The sequence below is a fragment of the Choloepus didactylus genome, chromosome 5, assembly GCF_015220235.1.
Source record: "Choloepus didactylus isolate mChoDid1 chromosome 5, mChoDid1.pri, whole genome shotgun sequence".
Lineage (NCBI taxonomy): Eukaryota > Metazoa > Chordata > Mammalia > Pilosa > Megalonychidae > Choloepus > Choloepus didactylus.
In genome coordinates this window covers 89,672,170-89,697,570 of record NC_051311.1, presented here as the reverse complement: position 1 = coordinate 89,697,570, position 25,401 = coordinate 89,672,170, and the positions used below count along the sequence as shown (strand labels likewise).

At 39.6% G+C, this 25,401-nt stretch overlaps 1 protein-coding gene across 5 annotated transcripts in view; it reads right to left on the bottom strand.

Moving 5' to 3' along the window:
- Positions 1–16,541, bottom strand: part of PUS7 (pseudouridine synthase 7) — a 66,833-nt gene extending 50,292 nt beyond the window's left edge. For 2 of the 5 annotated variants that reach the window (XM_037836441.1, XM_037836443.1), the window contains exons 1-4: positions 16,310–16,541; positions 3,904–4,336; positions 2,865–2,952; positions 2,633–2,734 (exon numbers count right to left, since the gene is read on the bottom strand). In XM_037836441.1, the coding sequence (XP_037692369.1) occupies positions 2,633–2,734; positions 2,865–2,952; positions 3,904–4,336; positions 16,310–16,538 (852 nt within the window). In that variant the 5' untranslated portion in view covers positions 16,539–16,541. The remainder of the gene's footprint in view (positions 1–2,632; positions 2,735–2,864; positions 2,953–3,903; positions 4,337–16,309) is intronic. The other 3 variants (XM_037836442.1, XM_037836444.1, XM_037836445.1) reach the window with 2 other exon arrangements.
- Positions 16,542–25,401: the final 8,860 nt, after the last annotated feature.

The window sequence follows — 25,401 nt, the reverse complement described above, 5'->3', positions numbered from 1 at the left end:
AAAAACTAAAGGACAAATGGGGTGGGATGGGAGGGATGATTTGGGTGTTCTTTTTTCACTTTTATTTTTTATTCTTGTTCTGGTTCTTTCTGATGTAAGGAAAATGTTTGGAGATGGACTGTGGTAGTGAATGCATAACTATCTTATCATACTGTGGACGGCTGATTGTACACCATGGATGATTGTATGGTGTGTGAATGTATTTCAATAAAACTGAATTTAATTAAAAAAAATGTGTCTACAAAAGGACAAATATTGTATGATCTCACTAATATGAACCGAATATACAATGTAAACTCGTAGACTTAGAATCTAAAATTAGGTTTCCAGGAGATAGAATGAGGCTAGAGAATGGGGAGCAGTTGTTTAAGATATGCAGAATTTTTAACTAGGTTGAATTTAAATGAATGGAAATGGGTAGAGGTGATGGTAGCACATTATTTGAGTATAATTAACAGTGCTGAACTGTGTGTGAATGTGGTTGATAGGGGAAGGTTAGAGTCATATATGTCACCAGAAGGAAAGCCCGAGGTTAAAACATGGGACTGTATAACTCAGTAAATCTTGTGCTGGATGATGACTGCGATCAACAGTACAAAGACAAAAAATTTCCTCCATGAAATAGAACAAATGAATGAAACTATTACAAGAAGTTAATGATAGAGTGATATATGGGAAAAACATACCTATTGCAAACAATGGACTATAGTTAACAGTAATATCTTAATATTCTTTCATCAACAGTAACAAATGTACCATACCAATGCTAGGGATCAATGATGGGGGGAGGTGGGGATAAGGGATATGGGATGCTTTGGGTTTTCTTTTTTTTTTCTTTTTTTCCCCCTGGAGTAATGAAAATGTTCTAAAATTGATATGTGATGATACTGTGAACCACTGACTGTATACTTTGGATGGATTGTATGGTATGTGAATATACCTCAATAAAATTGCATTAAAAAAGGAAAAAGAATGTGTCTATATCTGGTATTACTGAGGGCAGTGAGTTGGGATCATAGTGTATGTATATGAATATCCACTTAAACCTCAAAAATTCACAAAGTTCAACCTCCTCACTTTACAGATGAGAAAACTTACCCATGCTTTATTCCCTTTATAAGTTAAAAACTTTCAGTAGATGGCATAACCATAGTTTTTAAGATGGTAATTAATTTTGCCACCTGTGTAGGAAAATGCATATTATGGAGCTAAGATATACCACTGCATTGTACAAGCAAGGGAAACCTGGACCTACCTCCCAGATTTGCTCTCAAAACATAATCTTTGGAGTTATTCGCTTTGACATTGCTGAAGATTTTATCCATGGGTAAATTCAGGTAGTAAGATCCCTAAAGTTGTAATGTCATATACTTTGGGAAGTTTGGGCAGGAGGCGGAAGGGTCAGTCAGGGATTAGAGGCATGAATTCCGAAAAATTACCGTAAACTCACACTAACTAGTAGAATGATGGAGACAAAATTTCACACAACCCCAAATCTAGTAGCTCATTAAAATATGGTACAAAATGAATTTAATTTTAAACATGAAATTCTAAAAATCTTGTGCTACAAGAGTCTCAAAATCTTGTAACACATTTACTTTGCCATTAAGACTACCTGGAGCTGTCTGTCCAATATGGACTACAAGGCACTTGAAATGTGGCTAGTATGAATTGAGTTGTGTTATAGTGTAAAATATCACCAGATTTCAAAAATAGTAGGGGGGGAAAGTAAAATATTGGATTAATAATGTTTACAAAATTACATATTGAAATGAAAATATTTTAGAGGAATTAGGGCAAAATATATTTTTAAAATTTATTTCCTGTTTCTTTTTTTAAAATGTGGCTAACACAAAATTTAAAATTACATACACACACACACACACACACACACACACAATTACATACACAGCTCAAATATTGTAATTTCAGTGGATAGCGCTAATGTACAAAAATAAAACTTCCGTACGAAAAAACTTTCTTAAGACATTTACTCAAAGGTACCAAGATGGTGCAAAATCTTAATAATAGGGTAACACCGTGCAGGGGTGGGTGGGTATATGGGAACTACAATTACTCTACTAAAAAATATTTTTTTAAAATTAACAAAACAAAACAAAACAAAGGCATTTACTATTCTATTTCTTAGCTGAGCTCTCCTTTTCTTGAATATCGGAATTTGAGCCTTGTTACCTCTCTTCACCAATCCCTCCCCAACCCAGAGCCCCATGTAAAGTGAAGAGGCTGATGGAGACAGAGTGAGAACCACCAGACCAGGGTCACAGATCTGACTGTTAGGCAGCAGCAGTCTTACTGCAGCAGATACCATGAGATACCACAGTCACTTTGCATTTCAAAACAACAGATTCCTTTGTTGACTTGTTGTCATTTTTGTTTTTAAAGCAAAAACATTTTTTTTTGGAGAGGGGGCAGGGATCAGTTTCTCTGGATACCAGTATCCATCCCTGATAAAAAAAATAATTCTCAGTGTAATGCCCTTTTAGATCAAATAGGGCAAGGTCATCCTTTTGTTAATCATTGTAATTTTTTCAACAGATACTTACTGGCAACCACCCAAAAAGCAGCAAGCAAAACCCTCAAAAACCCTCTTACATGTTTTTGTGCTATTTACCTCAATGGCAACACTTGTTTCCTTATTTTTAAAAAGCTGGAGCTCTTCCAAACGCTGCTTTTCTTCAGCTGTCAAAACCGTCACTGTATCTTCTGAAGGATCCTTTAAAATAACCATGAGAACTCCCAGTGAGTCCAACACAGACTTAAAGGCTGTTAAAGCTCTAAATTTCTAAGATCCCTAGAAAAGGCTATTTTTATACAGAAGGGGACTTTTATTAGCGAGCTACTGCTACCTCCTCATCCACCGGAACAGACAAGTCATCCAAATGGCTAATTCGTCCATCTTTTCCTATTTCGTGAACCACAAAGTCAGAGTATCTGATGAAAAGAAAACACAAATTTTCAGCAAATTAACATTCTGTTTCCTACTAATTTTAGGATAAAATTTATCAATAGTAAGTCTTAGAATTGTATAAAACGGATTTTTTTTTTTTTTTTAAGTCTTCACTGCAAAATCATGGTTATTTTTTTCTGATTTCTTTATGAATGCTGAGCTATGCCTTGGTTCAGGCTTTGCAGAACTTAAGGAAAAGGCCCCCTGAGCTTCTGGAGTATTCTTCGAGAAAAATGCATAAACAAAAGCTTATTAACGTTACCCTGTGATTATACAAACAGCTGTTATGCAAGTGAACCATAAAATACAGTAAATGGTTTATTAAATCAGAACCCGGCAATTCAGATCCTAAGTCTGAACTACCCTGAAGCTTACCGTTATGCTAAATACTTTACATACGTTATGTAAAATCCTCTCAACAACCCCAAGGTAGTGTTGGGATCTATTTTTTGGACAAGGAAACTGACACTCAGAGGTGTTAAGTAACTATTAGGGGACTGAACTAGGATTCACATTCAGATCCATCTGGCTACAAAGGCCACCTTTTTGTACTGTATGATGTGGCACACTAGGGTGAAAGGGTTTAAGGCTATAAGACTAATCCTGGAGAAAATGTGAAACCATTTTTAAAATAATTTATTTTAAAGACACGAATAGCACCCATTTACATAATAACAATCCATGCCACTGGAAATTATCTTTACTTACTCACAAACAGTATTGGGAAGGATCTTCCCTTGCTAAGAACTGACCATTATTTGCATTTATTTGAAGATATGCAAAAACTCAAGATAATTCACTTAGATCTCCTTTGCCCTATTCCGTTTTGACCATCAAAGTAAACAATCCTTAGGGAAACAGAGCTAAATGGAAGAATATATCATTAACTTCTTTTCTAAAGAACTAATATAACTTTATACATAAACGAAACATACCTCTCTTTTAAGATTCCTGAGAATCCTTGATGAGAACTTACAAACTTGGTGATGCCCACATCAAGTTCGGTGAGTCCATGCTTCATCATGTCTGCAAAACTCTCCACTTCCTCCTCCTCCTCGCCCTCCCCGGAAAGGCCATCTTCCTCCTCCCCGTCCTCTTCTTCTAACTGTGCGTCAGAATTGTTTTTACCTTCTCCGACACTTACAGCTTCAGGCTGCCCAGGGACATTTTCCCTGCTCGGTAGGGCGTCACTCTCTAGCCCATCTGGACCTCTGCTTGGACAGCATTCTGAGACCTTCTGTCTTTTTACCTCCTCTGCTGCGGTGAGACTCTCATTATCTTCCACGGCAAGGGACCCACGCTTCAGTGACACACCAGTTACTTCTGTGGTCTCCATCTTTAAGACCCCAAGAAAACATTTATGAGAACCTTGTAAGGAGGAAAAAGAGAATAGGTACTAACAATCATTTAAAAAGAAATCGATTTCAGCCAACAGAGGCACAGTTAACTTGTTCAGAGAGCCCAAAAAATCATTCATTAAATTGATTCTTCCTGATATTGGCATACACTTACAGTAGAATAGAAAACTAGCGCAGTAATTCTGCATGGAATTTGACAGTGTGCATCAAAATTCTTAACAATTCCACTTCATAGTCTATACCCTAAAGAACTGAAAGCAGGGACTCAAGAATTATAAATAATGTTTACAGCAGCATTTTTCACAAAACTCAAAAGGCAGAACAATGCAAGTGTTCACCAATAGATGAATGGAAAAAGAAAATGTGGTATACACATGCAATGGAATATTATTCACCTGTAAAAAAAAAAAAAGGAATGAAGTTTTGATGCATGCTACAACATGAATTGTTGGGGACTGAACTATGCACCGCAGAAAAATATGTTCTTATTCTTAATCCATTCCTGTGGGTATGAACCCATTGTAAATAGGACCTTCAGAAGACATTATTTTTAGTTAAGTTGTGGCCAACGGAATCAGTTTTAACTTTAACACGGATTACTGAAGTCCTTTATAAGCAGAGTGAAAGTCAGAGAGGGAGAGAAGCCACGGGGAGTAGACACAAGCCAAGAAAGAGACAAAGTAATCCAGAGGAGAGAGGAAAAGTTGTTGCCATGTGCACTGCCATGTGACAGAAAAGCTAAGGACCAAGGATTTCTGGCAGCCAGCCCCAGAATGCCTCAGTCTTCAGGGAGAAAGCATCATCTTGATGAGGCCTCAATGTTGGACTTCTCTAGCCTCAAAACCATGAGCAACATATAACTGTGCCTAAGAGTCTTCCCCCGAGGGCCTCTTTGCTGCTCAGATGTGGCCCCTCTCTCTAACTAAGCCACCTTGGTGGGTGATCTCGCTGCCCTCCCCCACTACGTGGGACCTGACCTCCCAGGGGTGTAAATCTCCCTGGCAACATAGGATATAACTCTTGGGGATGAATCTGGACCCAGCATCGTGGGATTGAGAACATCTTCTTGACCAAAAGGGGGATGTGAAATGAAATGAAATGAAGTTTCAGTGGCTGAGAGATTTCAAATGGAGTCGAGAGGTCACTCTGGTGGGCATTCTTACGCACTACATAGGTAACACTTTTTAGGTTTTAATATATTGGAATAGCCAGAAGTAAATACCAAAAATTACCAAACTCCAACCCAGTAGACTTGACTCTTGAAGACGACTGTATAACAATGTAGCTTACAAGGGGTGACAGTGTGACTGTGCATGGATGAATGAGTAGAAAAATGGGGACGAAACCTAAATGAAAAATAGGGAGGGATGGGGGTGTGTGTGATTTGGGTGTTCTTTTTTTATTTTTATTTTTTATTCTTACTCTGATTCTTTCTGGTGTAAGGAAAATGTTCAAAAATAGATTGGGGTGATGAATGCACAGCTATAAGATGGTACTGTGAACAGTTGATTGTACACCATGGATAACTGTATGGTATGTGACTATATCTCAATAAAACTGAATTGAAACAACAACAACAACATAATGTGAGCTTCAGATGTGGCCTTTCTCTGTCTAAGCCCAACTCAGCAAATAAATTCATTAACCCTCCCCCTGCCCCCACAAGGGACATGACTGCCAAGGAAGGTCTCCCTGGTGACCTGGGATATGATTCCCAGGAATGAGCCTAGCCCTGGCAGCGAGGGATTGAAAATGCCTACTTGACCAAAAAGGGGCAAAAAAAAAAGGTAACCAGCTGAGGTCACAGTGGCTGAGATCCCAATAGCATCGAGAGGCTATCCTGGAGGTTTTTCTTCCCCAAGCCCCAGCTAGACATGCCACATGTCATGCCCTTACCAAAAGTATTCCCCAAATACCTAGGTCCATACCTGATATTCTGTAAAAGATGCACTCACTAAGTTTTATCTTTCAGAAACTTAAATCCACTTAAGTGTTCCTATACCAGACAAGTCCTAAAACCCAGAGACAACAGCCTCTTTAAGACCAACAAATCAGCTGCAGCCCCCTTCCCATACTGTCAACACCCCCTTTCAATATGAACAAGTTACAGTGCTCACTGCCTCAACACACCTGAAGATGGAAAAACAGATTAAGTGAGAGGAAGGGGTAGCAACAAACAAGATAAGATTTAACAAAGTTCTATGAATACTGAAACTTTATATAAATACATATATTTTTTTGGATGCTGGGGTGTTGGAATGGCTGGAAGGAGGTAAATGACATGGTGGAACTGTAGCCTAGCATCCTTTGGGATTTGCTCTATAGCTGCTCATTTAATTGTGCCTTGAAGGTCTTCACCTTTTTGTATATACCCTGTATTTCATAATAAGGAAAGAACTGAAATTGTGGAACTGTAACCCATAACAATTTTTCAAATTACCTATATGACTGCTTGTTGAGCTGTACATTGAGATATGACACCTTTCTATGTGTATGTCATATTTTATAATAACAGAAATGGTTGATGTTGTGGAACTGTGACCCATGACATTCTCTGAAATTTGCTCTCTAACTGCTTATGAAATTGTACTTTGAAAGTTATCACTGTTATGCATATATGTTAAAGTTCACAATAAAAAAAAAACCAAAAACAAAACCATGAGCTAATAAATTCCCATTGTTTATGCCAACCAATTGCATGGTATTTGTTCTAGCAGCCAGGAAACTAAAACATGGATGAACCTTGAAAATATCATTATTGAGTGAAATAAGCCAGACATAAAAAGACAAATATTGTATGATTTTGCTTATATGAAATACCTAGAATAAGCAAATTTCATAGAAACAGTTAGTAGATTACAGGTTACCAGGGACAAAGGTGGGTGGGGTGGGGAGAAAAAGGGAATTATTGCATAATGGGTGCAGAGTTTCTGTTTGAAGCAATAAAAAAGTTGGGGTAATAGATTTTGGGGATGGTAGCATAATATTGTGAGTACAATTAATAGCACTGAATCATACATGAAAGTGGTTAAAATGGGAAATTCTGGGTTGTATATATGTTACTACAATAAATTTTTTTTTTAAAAGAATATATATGCCCTTTGACCCAGAAATACTACTTTTAGGGATTTATCTTAAGAAAATAATTAAGAAAGTGTTTAAAATTTTAGCTGCAAGGTTCTTCATCACAGTGCTTTTACAGTAGCGAAAAATTAAGAACAATGAAGTCTTGGTTCATAAAATGCAGAATAAGTGGAAACAAGGTAAAAAGAAACTGAGATAAGGTGGTTACTTTTAGGAGAGGAAAGAGGTGGCTGGGCACAATCGTGAGAAACTTGTTTTCACAGAATGCCATTTTTGAGTCATTTGAATTTTGTTTCATGTAGAAATATCATGTCTCCCACAAAAGTTATGTTCAAGTCTTAATCCATATTCCTGCAGGTGATCTGTAAATCAGATCTTTAAAGATGCTATTAGTTAAGGTGTGGACCCATTTGTGAATAGGATCTTAGAAGACCCTACTTAAGGACAAACTGAATCAAGATGGGCCTTAACCTGTATGACTGGAGTCCTTATAAAGCAGAGGAGATTTGGAAGCAGTCAGTGAGAGAAAGCCATTAGAGGAGACCAAGGAGACAGACCGTCACCTGAGGAAAGCAGAAAGCCCCCAAGAATTGCAGCAAGCCAGCATTAGGATGCTACAGACTTTGGGAGAAAGGCTGGCCTGTCAAGACCAAGATTTTGGACTTCTGGTCTCCAAAACCACGAGACAAAAAAAAAATCCGTTCTTTGAACTAACCAGTGGTATTTTTCATAGCAGCCCAGGTAAACAAAAACAATCATCCGTTTGAAAAAAACGATTAAATAAAAATAATAAAAATAAACACTTTGGCATGAAAGCATATTCATACCATTCCATATTAAAAAAACAAACAAACAACAGATTATCATTTAACTGACCCACACACAATGTACTAAACCAAAAGTCTAAGCAGTTATACATACTTTGTAATCCAGAGCAGCTTGAGAGAGGGGCCTAAACACATGGCATTCAAAATAAACACATTCATGAATCCAAGACCTTGAGTGCCTGTCTTATTTGATGTTCTTGGTGAAATAAGGATAAAGACTTTCCGATATTATATAGGGAGATGCTAAAGTTAACATACAAACGATCTTCGTAATCATAGTCATAAAGAAAATGAACTGGCAAAAAATTAGTATTCCAGTTCTCTAAGCCGTAGATTAACAAGTAACCCACCTGCAGAAGCAAAATAAGAATGATGAATTAAATTTTAAGATTCCATATTTGATCTTACCTCACAGATAAATCCAAGAATAAAAAGTAAAGAAAAAGACGAACACAAATACATGCTAAAAGTAAAAGAAAAAAGGACCATGACAGCTACGAACAGTAGGAGAAAAGATATATGAAAATGTCAGTAAAATCAATTTCCTTTGAAAGGCAAAAAAGTTAAAAAAAAAAAAAAAAAAAAGAAAGAAAGAAAGAAAGAAAAAAAAAGAAAATGGAAGATACCAAGAAACTGGAATAGCAGTAGACCACAACTGGTTAATGTAAAATTATCCTCTCTAATTCAAATAGAAAATATTTATTCTTTGTTTGTTCTAGTAAGGTGTAGTAAAAAGAATGCTGATTTAGGAATTAAAAGTTGATGCTATTTTATTTTCACTTTGTATCAACAAATCTGCCCTCACAGAGCTTGCACACACGTGAGGGGAGCAGAAAGACATCTAGGCTTACCTGGGGACTATGGGAACAGAAAGCAGCAGCAGGGGGTGGTGGGTGAGGGTTTGTCTGAGAAAATCTAACGGAAGACCAAAAGTGAATATCTGAGCCAGGCTTTGAGGAACAAGTTGGAGTAAAGTCACAGAAAATGTGGAGAAGGGTGCTTGGGTAGCAGGTTCCACGCGTGCAAAGGCCCAGGGGCAGGGAGTGCAGGAAGACCCACAAGGAGCTCATCACACATTGTGGGGTGTAAGCCACACAAGAAGAGGGTCTGGAGTTAAAACTAAGAAGGTGGGCTGAAGCCTCATCAGGCCAACAAAATCTCTAAAGGATTTAAAGCAGGCTTTGACCTTGCCAGTTTCATGAGGTATGATAATCTCCTGGCATCTCTTGAAAATAAAACTGGAATTATACTGGAAGACCAGGTAACAGGAAACAGCAATAATCTGAGAGACATGAGGACAAATCAAATAATGCAATACAATGTGTGGATCCCTCTTTGGGTCCTGATTTAAACAAATCAACTGTTTCAAAAAGCATTAACGGATCTTTTTTATTTCTTTGGGGTCCATGGTAATCATCCCTGTCTCATTTCTGATTTTATGTATTTGCATCTTCTTTTCTGTCTTTGTCAGTCTAGCTAAGGGTTTGTCAATTTTACTGATCTCAAAGAACGAACTTGTGGTTTTATTGATTCTCTCTACTGTTTTTTTGTTCTCCATTTCATTTATTTCTGCTCTAATCTTTGTTATTTCTTTCCTTTTGCTTGCTCTGAGATTAGTTTGCTGTTCTTTCTCTAGTTTCTCCCGGTATTTGGTTAGGGCCTTTGATTTTCACTCCTTCTCCTTTTTAATGTAGGTGTTTGGGCTAGAAATTTCCCTCTCTGCACTGCCTTAGCTTCATCCTATAAGTTTTGATATGCTGAGTTCTCATTTTCATTCATCTCAAGATATTTACGATTTCTCTTGCCAATTTCTTCTTTGACCCCTGGTTGCTGAAGAGTGTGTTGTTTAACCTCCATATATTTGTGAATTTTCCAGTTCTCTGGTAATTATTGATTTCCAATGTCATTCCATTATGATCAGGGAAAGTGCTTGTATAATTTCAATCTTTTAAAATTTATTAAGCATCCTCAAGATCTAGGGATAGGCAGTAGTTTCCTAGACCTTACACCCAAAGCACAAGCAAACATAGATAAAAATAGATAATGGGACCTCCTCAAAATGGAATACTTCTGTGCTTCAAAGGACTTTGTCAAAAGGGTGAAAAGGCAGCTGACTCAATGGGAGAAAATATTTGGAAACCACATATCTGATAAGGCTTTTATATTCCCGAATACATAAAAATCCTACAACTCAACAAACAAAAGACAACCAACCCAATTAAAAAATGGGCCAAAGGACCCAAATAGACATTTTTCCAAAGAGGAAATACAAATGGCTAAAAAGCACATGAAAGATGCTCATCTTCACTGGCTACTAGGGAAATGCAAATCAAGACAAATGAGGTATCATTTCACATCTATTAGAATGGTCACTATTAACAGGAAACTAAAAGTGTTGGAGCAGACGTATGAAATAGGAAAAACTCATTCACTGTTGGAGGTAATGTAAAATTTTGGTATAGCTGCTGTGGAAGACAGTTTGGCAGTTCCTCAAAAGCTAGGTATTGAGTTGCTCTACGAATCTGGCAATCCCGCTACTCAGCATATACCCAAAAGAACTGAAAGGGATGCGAACAGACATTCGCACACCCATGTTCACAGTGGCATTATTCACAATGCCAAAAGACAGAAAAAATCGAAGCGTCCATCAACGGACAAATGGACAAACAAAGCGTGGTATTACATACAATAGAATATTATTCAGCAGTAAGAAGGGATAAAGTCCTGAAGCATGTGACAACATGGATGAACCCTGAGGGTCAATTATGTTGAGTGAAATAAGTCAGACACAAAAGGAACAATATTATTATGATCTCACTAATATGAACTAATGATACTATGTGAACTCATAGACATAGAATCTATAATAAGATACCAGGAGATAGAATGAGGCTAGAGAATGGGGAGCAGTTACTTAACAAACATGTGCAAATTTTTAACTAGGATGAATTTTAATGAGTGGAAATGGAGAGAGGTGATGGTAGCACATTATTTGAGTATAATTAACAGTGCTGAATTGTGTGTGAATGTGGTGGACGGGAAGTTTCACTTCGCTCCCCCTTTTTGTCAAGAAGATTTTCTCAATCCCACGATGTGGGGTCCAGGCTCACCCCCCCTGGAGTCATGTCCTACATTGCCAAGGAGACTGACACCCCTGGGAATCATGTCCCATATAAGGGGGAGGGCAGTGAGTTTATCTGCCGAGTGGGCTTAGAGACAGAGGCCACATCTGAGCAACGAGAGGTTCTCTTCGGGTGACTGTTAGGCATAATTATAAGTAGGCTTAGCCTCTCCTTTTAAAGCAAACTTCTACAGGAAGTCTTTGCTAATTTCTTTTTCTTGTCTTGCTTGCTTTGTTTTTTTTCCGTTAAAAAAATTATGTGTAGTAAAATATATACAACCTAAAATTTGCCGTTTTAACCATTTTTAAGTGTGCAATTAATTACATTCACAATGTTTCTGAAATCATCACCAACATCTGTTTCCAAACTTTCTGTCATTCCAAACAGAATGGTGCACTCATTAAGCAATAATTCGCCATTTTTCCTCCTACCCTCAGCCCTGAGTAACCTCTAATCTACTTTCTGGCTCTACTTTCTGTCAAAAATGAATTTTTTATTTACACCTATTCTAGGTACTTTCATGTAAGTTGAATCATACAGTATCTGTCCTTTTTTGTCTGGCTTCTTTCACTTAGCGTGTTTCCAAGGTTCATCCATATTGTAGCATGTATCAGAACTTCAATCCTTTTTATGGCTGAATAATATTCTATTGTACGTACATACTACATTTTGTTTATCCATTCATCTATCCATGGACATTTGAGTTGTTTCCACCTGTTGGCTATTGTGAATAATGCTGGCATACAGAAGTCTGTCTGAGTCCCTATTTTCAATTCTTTTGGGTATATAACTGGAAGTGGGATTGCCGGTCATATGGTAATAGTATTCTTAACTTTCCTGCCCCATGTTACCTTCCCACAAGGATTCCAATTTCTCCATATCCTCGCCAACACTAGTTATTTTCCAATTTTTTGACTACAGCCATCCTAGTAGGTGCAAAGTGGTATCCCGTTGTGGTTTTGATTTGCATGCCAGGCCACACTCATTTTAACATTCACTCCTCAATGCTACACTTCACTCCCTCAACAAAAACTTACTGCACACTCCTGTGCAAGGCATTATGCCTCAGTGAACCAAATGAACACCCTGACCATCCGAGGCTTACATTCTAGTGGAACATCTGGCTTCTGCCTACAACATGCCCATTAAATTGTTTCCTCCAAGGTCAGCGATGCCTCTCCTGCTGCTGCCAATCCTGGTTCTACTTAATTCTTTTCCCAGTCAGACATACTTCACTACTTCCCTTCCTTGAAACTCCTATTCCTTACTTTTCCTGCCTCTTTAGGTGCTCTTTTACCATACTTCTCTGCTTGTTCCTTAAATTTAGACTCTCCTAGGCTGCCTCCTCAGTCTCATTTCCTTCTTACTCCCAAGTGCTCCAGCCTAGAACCCTCCATCTCCAACTCCCTGGTTACTGGGGGGTTCCAGCTAATAGTAACGACAGCTAAACTATTATAGAATACAGACAGACACAGCTTATTCAAGACTCGCTCCAACCCTATGACTTAGGAGTTACTATCATCCCCATCTAAGCACTAAAGAAACAGACCCTGAGATTAAGTATCATGCTCAAGGTTACGCAGCTACTAAGAGGTGGAATCAAGATGGTCAAACTCAACATGCCCTAAACTTATCTCATCATTTCCCACCACAAACATACTTCTTTTAAACCGTCATCTCTTACCTCAAAGAATGTTTACCACCAACTAATTACCAGTCACCTGAATCAGAATATGGTCATTATCCTGACTCTCCATTCTCCATTATGCCTACATCAGTGAACCCATGAATGAAATTCTAGCAGGTTTGGGACAGCACCTGTTATGCCAACCATCCCTGGAATGCCAGTATCAGCAGATCATGGATCTCAAGTACCAACCACTGTTTTCAAATCTTCTTACTTACTTGGTGAATGGCAATTTGTATGGTATGACTTGGAGCCAGATTTATTGTTTTTGCCATTTACTAAATAGGTCATTGAATCTCTCTAAGCCTCAGTTTTCTTTCTCTGTAAACTGAAAAGAGATGCAAAAAGTTGCAATAGTCATTCTGATTGAAAGGTTGCTCATTAATATTTATTATGGGATGGTTTTACACAGAACTGTATTGCTGAGTCAGGGGAAGGAAAAAAGCTATTTATGCTTGTTTTTTTTTTTTTTTTTTTTTACCTCTGGCCTATTGTTTAAACAGGGTTTCACCTTCAAACACCATTTAATTTTAAAAGACCCTCCATAAAAGGCACTGCCAACAGCACCAAACAAACAGGCCTTGAAGCCGGCAATCTTTTCCTTGATATTGTAGACACTTACCTGATCTCCTTTACTTGGTATATTCAATTGCAAAACAAGCTCATTAACTGATCTTACTTTTGTGTTTCAAATAAAATTATACTTTTAACTTGCTTTAGCTGATGATCCTATCATAGACATGTTCATTTTTAAGGTATATATAGCACCAATAATTATAAATCACTTAATATATATTTTTGCTATCTGTGCTATGGGCCTAGAAACTGAAAGCACATTTACTAGAACACTTGTGCAAACTTTGGGATCAGGAAAGTCAGAATTCAAATTAGTGTTGTTGTCACGATCAAGAACTAAATAAAAGGGAAGAATGAAATGCAATACAATTTTTAAATTTAAAAAAAAGAGAGAGAGAGAGAGAACAGTGATCCTGGGAAGACACCCCGAGACTCAATCTGAAAGATAAAACAACCCTGACTGCCCAAAGGTGAGAGGTTTAAGGATATGTAAGTTTTGCATTCAGGAAAATCCAAAGATACACATCCAAACAGTCTAGCTTGAAACTATAAAATATACCTGGCTAAAAATAAAATAAAATAAAAAAATTAGCAGGGGAGGGCAAGATTTATGAGCTGTTTTATTTTTAAAAAAATTTTATTTTGAAGAAATATTATGCTGAACATATACCCTATTGATGACAGAATCTCAGTTGTTAAGTAAAATCTATATAGACCAGAGGCCTGATTCTACTACCAGAAGAGAACAAATTTTCCCATGAACTTAAAAAAGTCCTCCACAATTCTCTGAAGGGAGTGCTAAAATAAGTGATTTTTGTTTCCTCTGCACTCCCAATGAGAAAAGAAATATTACAGTTTCAACAGTATATTAAAATCTTTCTCATGAAGATATTGGATTGATCAATGACTCCTCTACACCAAAATAAAAAGGCTCATCATTTTCAAAATTTAAATACAACATTGATGACAACAGTCCCTTAAAACTATTTTTTCCCAAAGTGAGCATCTAAAAATGAGCCATATTAGTCTTAATCCTACTTATATTTCAAAACCTTCCACAAATTCCATTTTTTAAATGCATCCCTCCTCTAACCCCTGCAAACTGTAATCTCTCCAGTTGTTAAAATCTCACAACAAAGAGCACTTTCTTTGAAGTAGAGCATACACACTACATTCAGATATATAAAATTGTTATGTCTGTCAGATTCGTTCATTCCACAAATATTTATTGAGCACCTCCTATGTGACAGGCACTGTTCCAGGCAGTTGGGGAAAAGGGAAAATTTCCTGCCTTCCTGAAACTCACATTCTATTTGAGGATATATCTGAAAATAAAATAAAAATCAATCTCAGAACATGCACACAGGAACCCTACAAAGAAAATAAAGCAGAATAAGGGAGTTGAGAATAAGAAGGGCACTCTCTAGCAAAGCCTAAGGAGGTGAGGGTTGGACAAAATCCTGAATGAAGAAGACATTAAAAGACTTGTGAGGAAAGCACAGGCAGGGGGAAAAAGTGTGTAAAGGACTTATGGCAGGAGTTGACTTAGTATAACAGGAAGGCCAGCTAGCTTATTTCCCTCTCTTACTTGAGGGGAAGGACTGTTTCATTAATTCCTGTATTGCCCTAACCTCTATTAAAAGACATGTTCGAAAGGAGTGGTGAAGTTAATAAATATGGGCTGTTGGCTACTTGCCTAACGACTGAACTCAACCGGCCTCTCCATCCCCTTTTCAATATAGGTGAACAATGTATTTGACAGAACCCTCAACAGCCAATGCATCCCCGGGCCAAAGAGGCATATTCTTTTCACACAGATGATTACAGACTTCAGACAAAAGCCCTCAGTAACCCTTTATTTTCTGAATGAAAGACGTAGCCTCCCAATCCTACTTTCTAGGAGGAGCTTATAACGAAGCAATGAAGGGATACTTTTAAAAAGATTATTATTAGAGTAGTTAAGGGTTACGAAAAAAATTATGCATAAAATACATAATATCTAAACCTGTCAGCGCAGCGCTGACGCTAAGGACGCTAAGGACGCTAAGGACACTAAGGACTCTGTGCAGATGAGTTGGGCAGGTACAAAAGCACCTTCATTCACTCACTGAATATTCACGGAGCAGAGAGATGGGGAAAATACTCCTAGTCCCCAGTCTCAGGGAGGTTCGCTTCTACTTTGGAAAATGTATACAAAATAAAAAGTCTCCTAAGTGCCTGCCTGGCATATAGTAGTCTCGCAACAAATACCGCGGACCGAATGCAAGGGCTAGAGCACGTGAGTTGGTAAAGGGCTTCGGGATAAAGGCTAGTTTTCTCTTCAAACAGGGAGAGCGGCTGGGAGGAGTTTAATGAGGATCTGGGGCAAAGAAAGCCGAGGGAAGGGAAGAGGATCCTCGGCTAACAGCGCCGCGGGGAGGACGAAGGGCGCGGCGCCCCCTGGCGACCGGCCCGGGAAACTGGGAAGCTGGGAGCCCTGCCCGCGCGGCCGCAGCACAGAAACGCCAGGCTGCAGCCGCGCTCCCCCGGGCATGATCCGTAATGGAGGCGCCCAGGGCGCAGAACCACGCCGGGACGCATTCCCAGTCGGCACTGCCTCTCCGGGAGGGGCCCTGGGGCGCGGGCGCCGGGCCTGGCCGAGAGCTGGAAATGGAGCCCGGACGGCAGCGGAGAGGCCGCGCACTTACCGGGAGCCTGGGAACGCGGGCGCGGCTCGAACCGAGCAGCGAGGGAGCAGAATCGCCGGTTGGGGCGCAAAGGCGCGGCGGCGGCGAAAACCACTCGGCAGCGCCAGCTGCGAGAGCAGCGCAGGATAGGCAATGCCGTCCAGGCCTCGGACGGAGGAGCCCGGGATGGATTCGCCCGCCGCCGGGCTCGCACACGTGCAGCGCCGCGCCGCGCCGCGCCGAGGCCCATGGCGGCCCGTCCCCCGGGGCGGAGCCCGCTCCCCGCCGCCGGCCCCGCCCGCTGGCCCCCGCCCGCCGGCCCGGAGTGGGTGTGGCCCCGCCGCTTCCGGCGGGTTAGGGCTCCCGGAGCTGCTCTCCCGGGACCTGTACTCCGTGGCCTGGCAGCTTGCGGGGTGGGGAGCTTCCGGTGGCCATTGGCCCCGGGAACTCCCAGGCGGTCGCACCAGGCGTTTGGCAAGGGCAAAAAGTGGTTTTACCATGCATGAGTTATTTAGGTATTCTTCTGGATTTCTAAAGCAGCGATTGCCTTTACGAAGTTTAGTAATCCTCTAATTAGGGCTTCTTAAACATTGCTATGGTCCTTTCTTGTTGCCCTTCACCAAGCGGTTAACTTCAAAATAAATTGAGAATCACTTTAACGACTTTTGTTTTACAAAAGTTTTGCATTCGTATGCAGCGGATCCAAGAGCATCATTTCCCCCACTTCTCCAATTTACCCCTTGTTTGACAGCTTCCCAAAAGGATCTGCTTCAAGAAATTTGAACATAGCAGTTTGTGCTTCCGTGTAAGGAAAAATAAAATCCTTACCTCCTCCCATGCTCTTCAAGAAGCATGCATTTCCTGACCAAATCCCAGTCCCTAATAGCGCTCACAGATCTAATATTCTGCCAAACTTCAGCCCGAGTAAAAAACCAGTGCTGGATCAAGTCTTCATATTTATTCTAGACTTGTATTTTTTTCAATTTTATGTTATAGTTAATAACACAAAATTTACCCATAAGTGACATTAGATAGTCACATTATTTTGCTACCATCACCGCTATCTAATTCCAGAACATTTTCATTACCCCAAAAGGAAACCCCATAACCATTAAGCAGTCAGTCCTAATTTTGACTTGTTTTCAAAACACAGATTTACATGTGGGGATCTGGTCAAATGCATCACAGATAATTTGCCCAGACTGGGGGGTTCTGTACTGCTTTTCTCTACAGATTTACCTCAGCTAAGTACCTCAGATATTTTTCTGTCCCTAATGGGTGTATGGTCACAGGTCCATGGGTTATGGTTAATTCGTAGGTTAATATCCCAATGACGTTAACTGCAAATATTCTTAATACAGCCTTGCAGTAATAATGCAACCCCAAACTCTTAATATGTGTATACTTTGTAAAGTATGTTTTCAGAGGTTTGACTCAACTCCTCAAAAATGTGTATAGAGGAAAGAAAGTTCACATTCTGTGGCCACTAGCTGGGTCCATAGTCAAAACTTAACTCTTCTTTGAAATCTAAGTACTTGTTAAATCATACTTGGAAAGATATCACTTTTCTGTATATATGTTATTTTTCATGATAAAAATGTAAAAAGAAAAACCCAAACACAACTAATGCTTTTGCATTTCAACCTAAAGGGACTTACACAAGCTCCAAATAAAACATACATTTATAGTTTCCCATCTTCCAAAACAGGCAGCTCCTTATTGGCTTTTATTGTTAAAATAAAACAGAAGTGTAAAAAACTTCTCCCCCATTCCAACTCCCTCTAATAACATTTAACAGTTCAATATTATCCTCAACTTTACAATGCCATCTCAACATGTATATTCCACACTGTATTCATTATATCTATTAACTCCATACTAGCCAGCTGTATGGATGGATTGCTATCATACAAAATTTCTCTCTTCTTTCATTCTTGTTATTGCCTGGTATCCTGACCACCTTAGATGCCTTTCCAGAAACCCCAGATAGTAAATTGTCCTATGTGCTCCCTCAGTCATTGCTAACATTTCTGTTGTTGAAACAACTATGCTCAATATTAAATTATTTATTTCCATGTTTATTTCCTTTAGTAGAGGGTAAAAATTTGAATTTAGGGCAATCACTATGCCCCTTCATTTTTACTTTTTTTTTTTTCTCAGTTGTACATGCCTATATGTAGAGTTAAATAATTTTGTAGAAACCTTGTAAGGTTTGCACAATGAATCAGCAAGAAGTGCCTCCCCACCTTTTCTTCCTCCCAAAAGGCTGTCACTTCACTTCTTTTAACTGATTAATTTTATACTTGCCTCTGTTTCTCTAACTAACATGCTTGTATCGACATTTCTTGATTTTTTTTTTTTTTTTTTTTTTTACTTTTAGGCATTATTTATTGACTTCACTTAATGGAATATGAGTATTTAGCTCTTCTTCCTTCCCCCACCTTTACCACACTTCCTGTGTCTCCATCTGCCCAATATAGTTCTATTGTACTTTTTATTAGAGTTTTGTTTACTTCATTATGATGAGGTAAACATTATTCACCTCTTAAGTAAGTAGTAAAACATGATTACTTCTCTTATCATTCAAGCTTCTGTTTTTTCCTATAGTTAATAATCTTCTTTTGGTTTACTTGTTCATCACTCCAAACCCAAACTCTTTACTTGACTGTTTAGCTCTCCCCTTCCAGATGTTCAGATTCATGAAATGTTCTACCAATTTCATCTTTCTGAAGGAGTCCTTCTGGAGCCTTCTGAGCTGCCTCAATCTATGGCTAGTGCCAATTGTGGCAACTCACTTCATTTTTCTCCTGTGTTTATATTCTGTTTCTATATTCTGTGTCTTCATTTTTCTTTTTTTTTTTATATAAAATATTTTATTTGAAAATTTTTTCATTAGCTGATTCTTTTTTTTTTTTCATTTTTATTGAGATTGTTCAGATACCATACAATTATCCAAAGATCCAAAGTGTACAATCACTTGCCCCTGGGTACCCTCATACAGCTGTGCATCCATCACACTTAATTTTTGTTCAATTTTTAGAAACTTTTCATTACTCCAGACAAGAAATAAAGTGAAAGATGAAAAAAGAAAAAAAGAAAAGGAAACTCTAAACCTCCCCTATCCCTAACCAACCCCCCTCAATTGTTGACTCCTAGTATTGATATAGTACGCTTGTTACTGTTTATGAAAAAATGTTGAAATACTAGTAACTGCAGTATATAGTTTGTAATAGGTATATAGTTCTTCCCTATATGCCCCTCTATTATTAATTTCTAATTGTATTGTCATACATTTGTTCTGGTTCATGAAGTGATTTCTAGTATTTGTACAGTTGATCATGGACATTGCCCACCATAGGATTCAGTTTTATACATTTCCATCTTTTGACCTCCAACTTTTCTTCTGGTGACATATATGACTCTGAGCTTCCCCTTTCCACCTCATTCACACACCATTCGGCGCTGTAGTTATTCTCACATCTTGCTACCAACACCCCTGTTCATTTCCAAACATTTAAGTTCATCCTGATTGAACATCCTGCTCATACTAAGCAAGCGCATCTACATTTCTTCCACAAGGCAGGAGGGAGAGTCAAAGAAGGTAGAGAGGCAAAAGAAAGAGGAAGCAAAAAAATGACAGCTAGGAAGCAGCAAAAGGAAAAATAACTTTAAATCAAAGTAAAATAAAGAATCAGACAATACCACCAATGTCAAGTGTCTAACATGCCTCCCCTATCCCCCCTCTTATCTGCATTCACCTTGGTATATCACCTTTGTTACATTAAAGGAAGCATAATACAATGATTCTATTAGTTACAGTCTCTAGTTTATGCTGATTGCATCCCTCCCTCAATGCCTCCCCATTTTTAACACCTTGCAAGGTTGACATTTGCTTGTTCTCCCTCGTAAAAGAACATATTTGTACATTTTATCACAATTGTTGAATACTCTACATTTCACCAAGTTACACAGTCCCAGTCTTTATCTTTCCTCCTTTCTTGTGGTGTCTCACATGCTCCCCATCTTCCTCTCTCAACCGTATTCATAGTTACCTTTGTTCAGTGTACTTACATTGTTGTGCTACCATCTCCCAAAATTGTGTTCCAAACCACACACTCCTGTCTTCTATCACCCTGTAGTGCTCCCTTTAGTATTTCCTGTAGGGCAGGTGTCTTGTTCACATAGTCTCTCATTGTCTGTTTGTCAGAGAATATTTTGAGCTCTCCCTCATATTTGAAGGACAGCTTTGCTGGATGCAGGATTCTTGGTTGGTGGTTTTTCTCTTTCAGTATCTTAAATATATCACACCATTTCCTTCTTGCCTCCATGGTTTCTGCTGAGAGATCCGCACATAGTCTTATTAAGCTTCCTTTGTATGTAATGGATTGTTTTTCTCTTGCTGCTTTCAGGATTCTCTCTTTGTCTTTGACATTTGATAATCTGATTATTAAGTGTCTTGGCGTAGGCCTATTCATATCTCTTCTGTTTGGAGTACGCTGCGCTTCTTGGATCTGTAATTTTATGTCTTTCATAAGAGATGGGAAATTTTCATTAATTATTTCCTCTATTATTGCTTCTGCCCCCTTTCCCTTCTCTTCTCCTTCTGGGACACCAATGATACGTACATTATTGTACTTTGTTTCATCCTTGAGTTCCCGGAGAGAGTTGCTCATATTTTTTCATTCTTTTCTCCATCTGCTCCTTTGCGTGTAGGCTTTCAGGTGTTTTGTTCTCCAGTTCCTGAGTGTTTTCTTCTGCCTCTTGAGATCTGCTGTTGTATGTTTCCATTGTGTCTTTCATCTCTTGTGTTGTGCCTTTCATTTCCATAGATTCTACTAGTAGGTTTTTTGAACTTTTGATTTCTGCCGTATACATGTCCAGTGCTTCCTTTACAGCCTCTATCTCTTTTGCAATATCTTCTCTAAACTTTTTGAATTGATTTAGCATTAGTTGTTTAAATTCCTGTATCTCTGTTGAAGTGTACGTTTGTTCCTTTGACTGGGCCATAACTTTGTTTTTCTTAGTGTAGGTTGTAATTTTCTGTTGTCTAGGCATGGTTTCCTTGGTTATCCAAATCAGGTTTTCCCAGACCAGAACAGGCTCAGGTCCCAGAGGGAAGAAATATTCAGAATCTGGTTTCTCTGTGGGTGTGTCTTAGAAAATTGCTCCACCCTTTGATGCCTCGGGTCACTGTGCTTTTCTGCCCAGCAGGTGACGCCTGTTACCCTATAATTCTTGACTGGTGTGAGGAGGTATGGCCGTGTTCCCCCAGGCTCTGGGGTCTGGTTCTGAATGGAAAGGGCCCCACCCCTTTTCTCCTAGAGAAGACAGACCTCTCAGGTGGAGGTCATTAGCATTTCAATGGTCTCGCTCTCTGCTTGTGGTGTCTCCACCCTTCCCCGAGTCACAGCCCTGGAAACTGAAAATGACTGAGGCTTTCTCCACTGAGCCAAAAAAGAAACAGATAGTTCCCTTCAGACGGAGTCCAAGGCGACCCTCCGACTCTCCCAGGTCAGTCGTCACCCAAAGCCTCTGTCTGTTTTTTGGGGCTGCGTACCTGTAGTGAGCAGTTCACACTCACTACTTAAAACCCCAGTTGGAGCTCAGCTGAGCTGTATTTGCTTGCTGGGAGAGAGCTTCTCTCTGGCACCACGAGGCTTTGCAGTTCGGGCTATGGGGGAGGGGGTCTCCCGACCTGGTTCCGCAGGTTTTACTTACAGATTTTATGCTGTGTTCTCGGGCATTCCTCCCAATACAGGTTGGTGTATGATGAATGGACGGTCTCGTTTGTCCCCCCCGCAGTTATTCTGGGTTATTTACTAGTTGTTTCTGGTTTTTTGTAGTTGTTCCAGGGGGACTACTTAGCTTCCACTCCTCTCTATGCTGCCATCTTGTCGCGAGTCCCCGTCTTCATTTTTCTTGATTTATTCCCTCAAATTAGGGGAGCATGACCTCTAGCAACTTCCTGAGAAAGAAGAGGTAAATGAAATGTAAATTTTAATTCTTGAGTATCTGAACATGTCTTTATTCCAGCTCCACATGTGATTGATAGTTTACCAATCAAGTACTGAATTTAGTTTGAAATAAATTTACTTTTGAACATCGAGAAGAATTGCTCCTCTGTCTTCTAGTTTCCTTTGTTACTGTTGAGAAATCCAAAGATTTGCTAAGAAATTTATTTTCGAAATGGTTTATTTTTCATCCTGGAAGTTTAGGATCATCTTTTTGCCCCCAGTGTTTTGCGATTTCACAGTGATGAGCCTGGACACTCAGTGGGGCCCTATCAATCTGGAAGCTCAAGAGTTTCAGTTTGGGAAAATTTTCTTGAATTGTTTTGTTGATGATTCTCCTGTACCTACTCCTCATTTTCTCTTTTAGAAGTCTTATTTTTCAGGTTTTGGAACCCCTGGACAGGTTCTCTAATTTGTTACCTTTTCTTTTATATTTTCCATTTTTGTCCTTCTGCTTTTATTTTTTTAAGGATATTTCCAAACATTTACCTTCCAACTCTTTTACTGAACTTTTCATTTCTGCTATCATATGTACAGTTTTTTGTCTTGGAATGCTAGTTTAAGAATAGCTCCTGTTCTTGTTTTTATGGTTGCAATGGTATCTCATATCTGTCTCAGGATATTGGTAATATTTTTTAGTACTCTCCTCATTGAATGATTTCTGTTTCCTTCTAAGAGTTGCTCCCTTCCCGGCCCTGTGTGTTTTGGTCTCTATGGTACTACCTTCTGTGTTAATTTGTTTATGAAGTTGTCAAATCCCCAAGTCCTCTCTTGCTGCTAGGTAACTCCTCTTTTCTCTTCCTTGTCAAAAGACAATGTGTGTGTGTGTGTGTGTGTCTATGTGTGTGTGTGTGTGTGTGTGTGTGTGTGCACGCGCCTGCCTGCCTGCCTGCACTGGGCAAAATGCATGTTAGATGCTGAGTCCTCTTTCTCCATTCAGCTCCCAGAATGGTTACAATCTGCATCCTCCTGGCAGAAAATTGGAGGGTCATTTCTAGAAAATCTGACCAGCCTTAGAAAGATCCAGAGACACTGATATTGGAAATCCCCCTGTGCCGGTTTGTATATATTATGTCCCCCAGAAAAAGCCATATCCTTTGATGCAATCTTGTGGGGCAGACATATTAGTGGGGATTAAGTTGGAACATTTGGATTTGAGTTGTTTGCATTGAGGCGCGCCCCACCCAACTGTAGGTGATAACTCTGATGGGATGATTTCCATGGAGGCATGGCCCCACCCATTCAGGGTGGGCCTTGATCAGTGGAGCCATACAAATGAGCTGACAAACAGAAGGAACTCAGTGCAGCTGTGAGTGACATTTTGAAGAGGAGTGACAGCCAAGAGGGACACTTTGGAGAACGCACGGGAGATGCAGATGAGAGACAGTTTGAAGATGGCCATTGAAAGCAGACTCTTGCTCCGGAGAAGCTAAGAGAGGACAAATACCCCAAGTGCAACTAAGAGTGACATTTTTGAGGAACTGCAGCCTACAGAGGACCGTCCTGGGAGAAAGCCATTTTGAACCCAGAACTTGGGAGCTGACACCAGCCACATGCCTTCCCAGCTAACAGAGGTTTTCCAGACACCATTGGCCATCCTCCAGTGAAGGGACCCGATTGTTGATGACTTACCTTGGACATTTTATGGCCTTAAGACTGTAACTATGTAACCAAATAAACCCCCTTTTGTAAAAGCCAATCCATCTCTGGTGTTCTACATTCTGGCATTAGCAAACTAGAACACCCCCCAACCAAACAGCCCAACCAAATGGCTCTGCACTGAAGCTCCTGGTCAACAAGCTTGCTCATACTTTCAGAACATCCGTTCAGATCTGTTATTGTTCTATCTATAAATAGAAGCTGAACAATCAAGGACACCATCTTAAATATAAATCTAAATGCTTCGGGAACAATAATCCAAGAAGAACAGATAAGCTATCATGGGTAAATTTAATGTTCTGGCAATGCCCAGGAACGACTATGGTCTGTTAATTTCTGGTGGGTATAGTAGGAGTTCACAGAAATGTTACTATATTAGGTTACTTTCTTGGGGTAGAGTAAGAAAACGTTGGAAGTAAAGTAGTTATCTTAGGTTAGTAGTCTTTTTCTTACTCCCTTGTTATGGTCTCTTTGAAATGTTCTTTTATTGTATGTTTTTTTTTTTATTTTTTTTATTTTTCATACAGTTGATTTAGAAAAAAAAAAAAGGAAAAAAATATGCAGAGCCCCCTTGAGGAGCTGGTGGAGAATGCAGGGGTATTGGCCTGCCCTACCTCCATGGTTGCTAACATCCCCACAGACATGATTGGGGGTTTGATGGATTGAGCCCTCTACCACAGAATTTGCCCTTGGGAAGACGGTTGCTGCAAAGGAGAGGCTAGGCCTCCCTATAATTGTGCCTAAGAGCCTCCTCCCGAATGCCTCTTTGTTGCTCAGATGTGGCCCTCTCTCTCTAGCTAAGCTAACTTGAAAGGTGATATCACTGCCCTCCCCTCTACGTGGGATCAGACACCCAGGGGAGTGAATCTCCCTGGGAACGTGGAATATGACTCCCGGGGAGGAATGTAGACCCAGCATTGTGGGATGGAGAACATCTCCTTGACCAAAAGGGGGATGTGAAAGGAAATGAAATAAGCTCCAGTGGCAGAGAGATTCCAAAAGGAGCCGAGAGGTCACTCTAGTGGGCACTCTTAAGCACAATACAGACAACCCTTTTTTAGGTTCTAATGAATTGGAATAGCTAGCAGTAAATACCTGAAACTATCAAACTACAACCCAGAACCCATGAATCTTGAAGACAATTGTATAAAAATGTGGCTTATGAGGGGGGACAGTGGGATTGGGGGGGGCCATGGGGATCACTCTCCCGTTTGTCTAGTTTGTGGATGGATGAGTGGAAAGGTGGGGAAAGGAAACAAACAAACAAACAAACAGACAAGGGTGCCCAGTGTTCTTTTTTACTTTAGTTGCTCCTGGTCACTTTAATTATTATTCTGGTTATTTTGTGTGTGTGTGTGGTAATGAGGGTGTTGGGGATTGATTTTGGTAATGAATGTACAACTACGTAATGGTACTGTGAACAATCAAATGTAGGATTTGTTT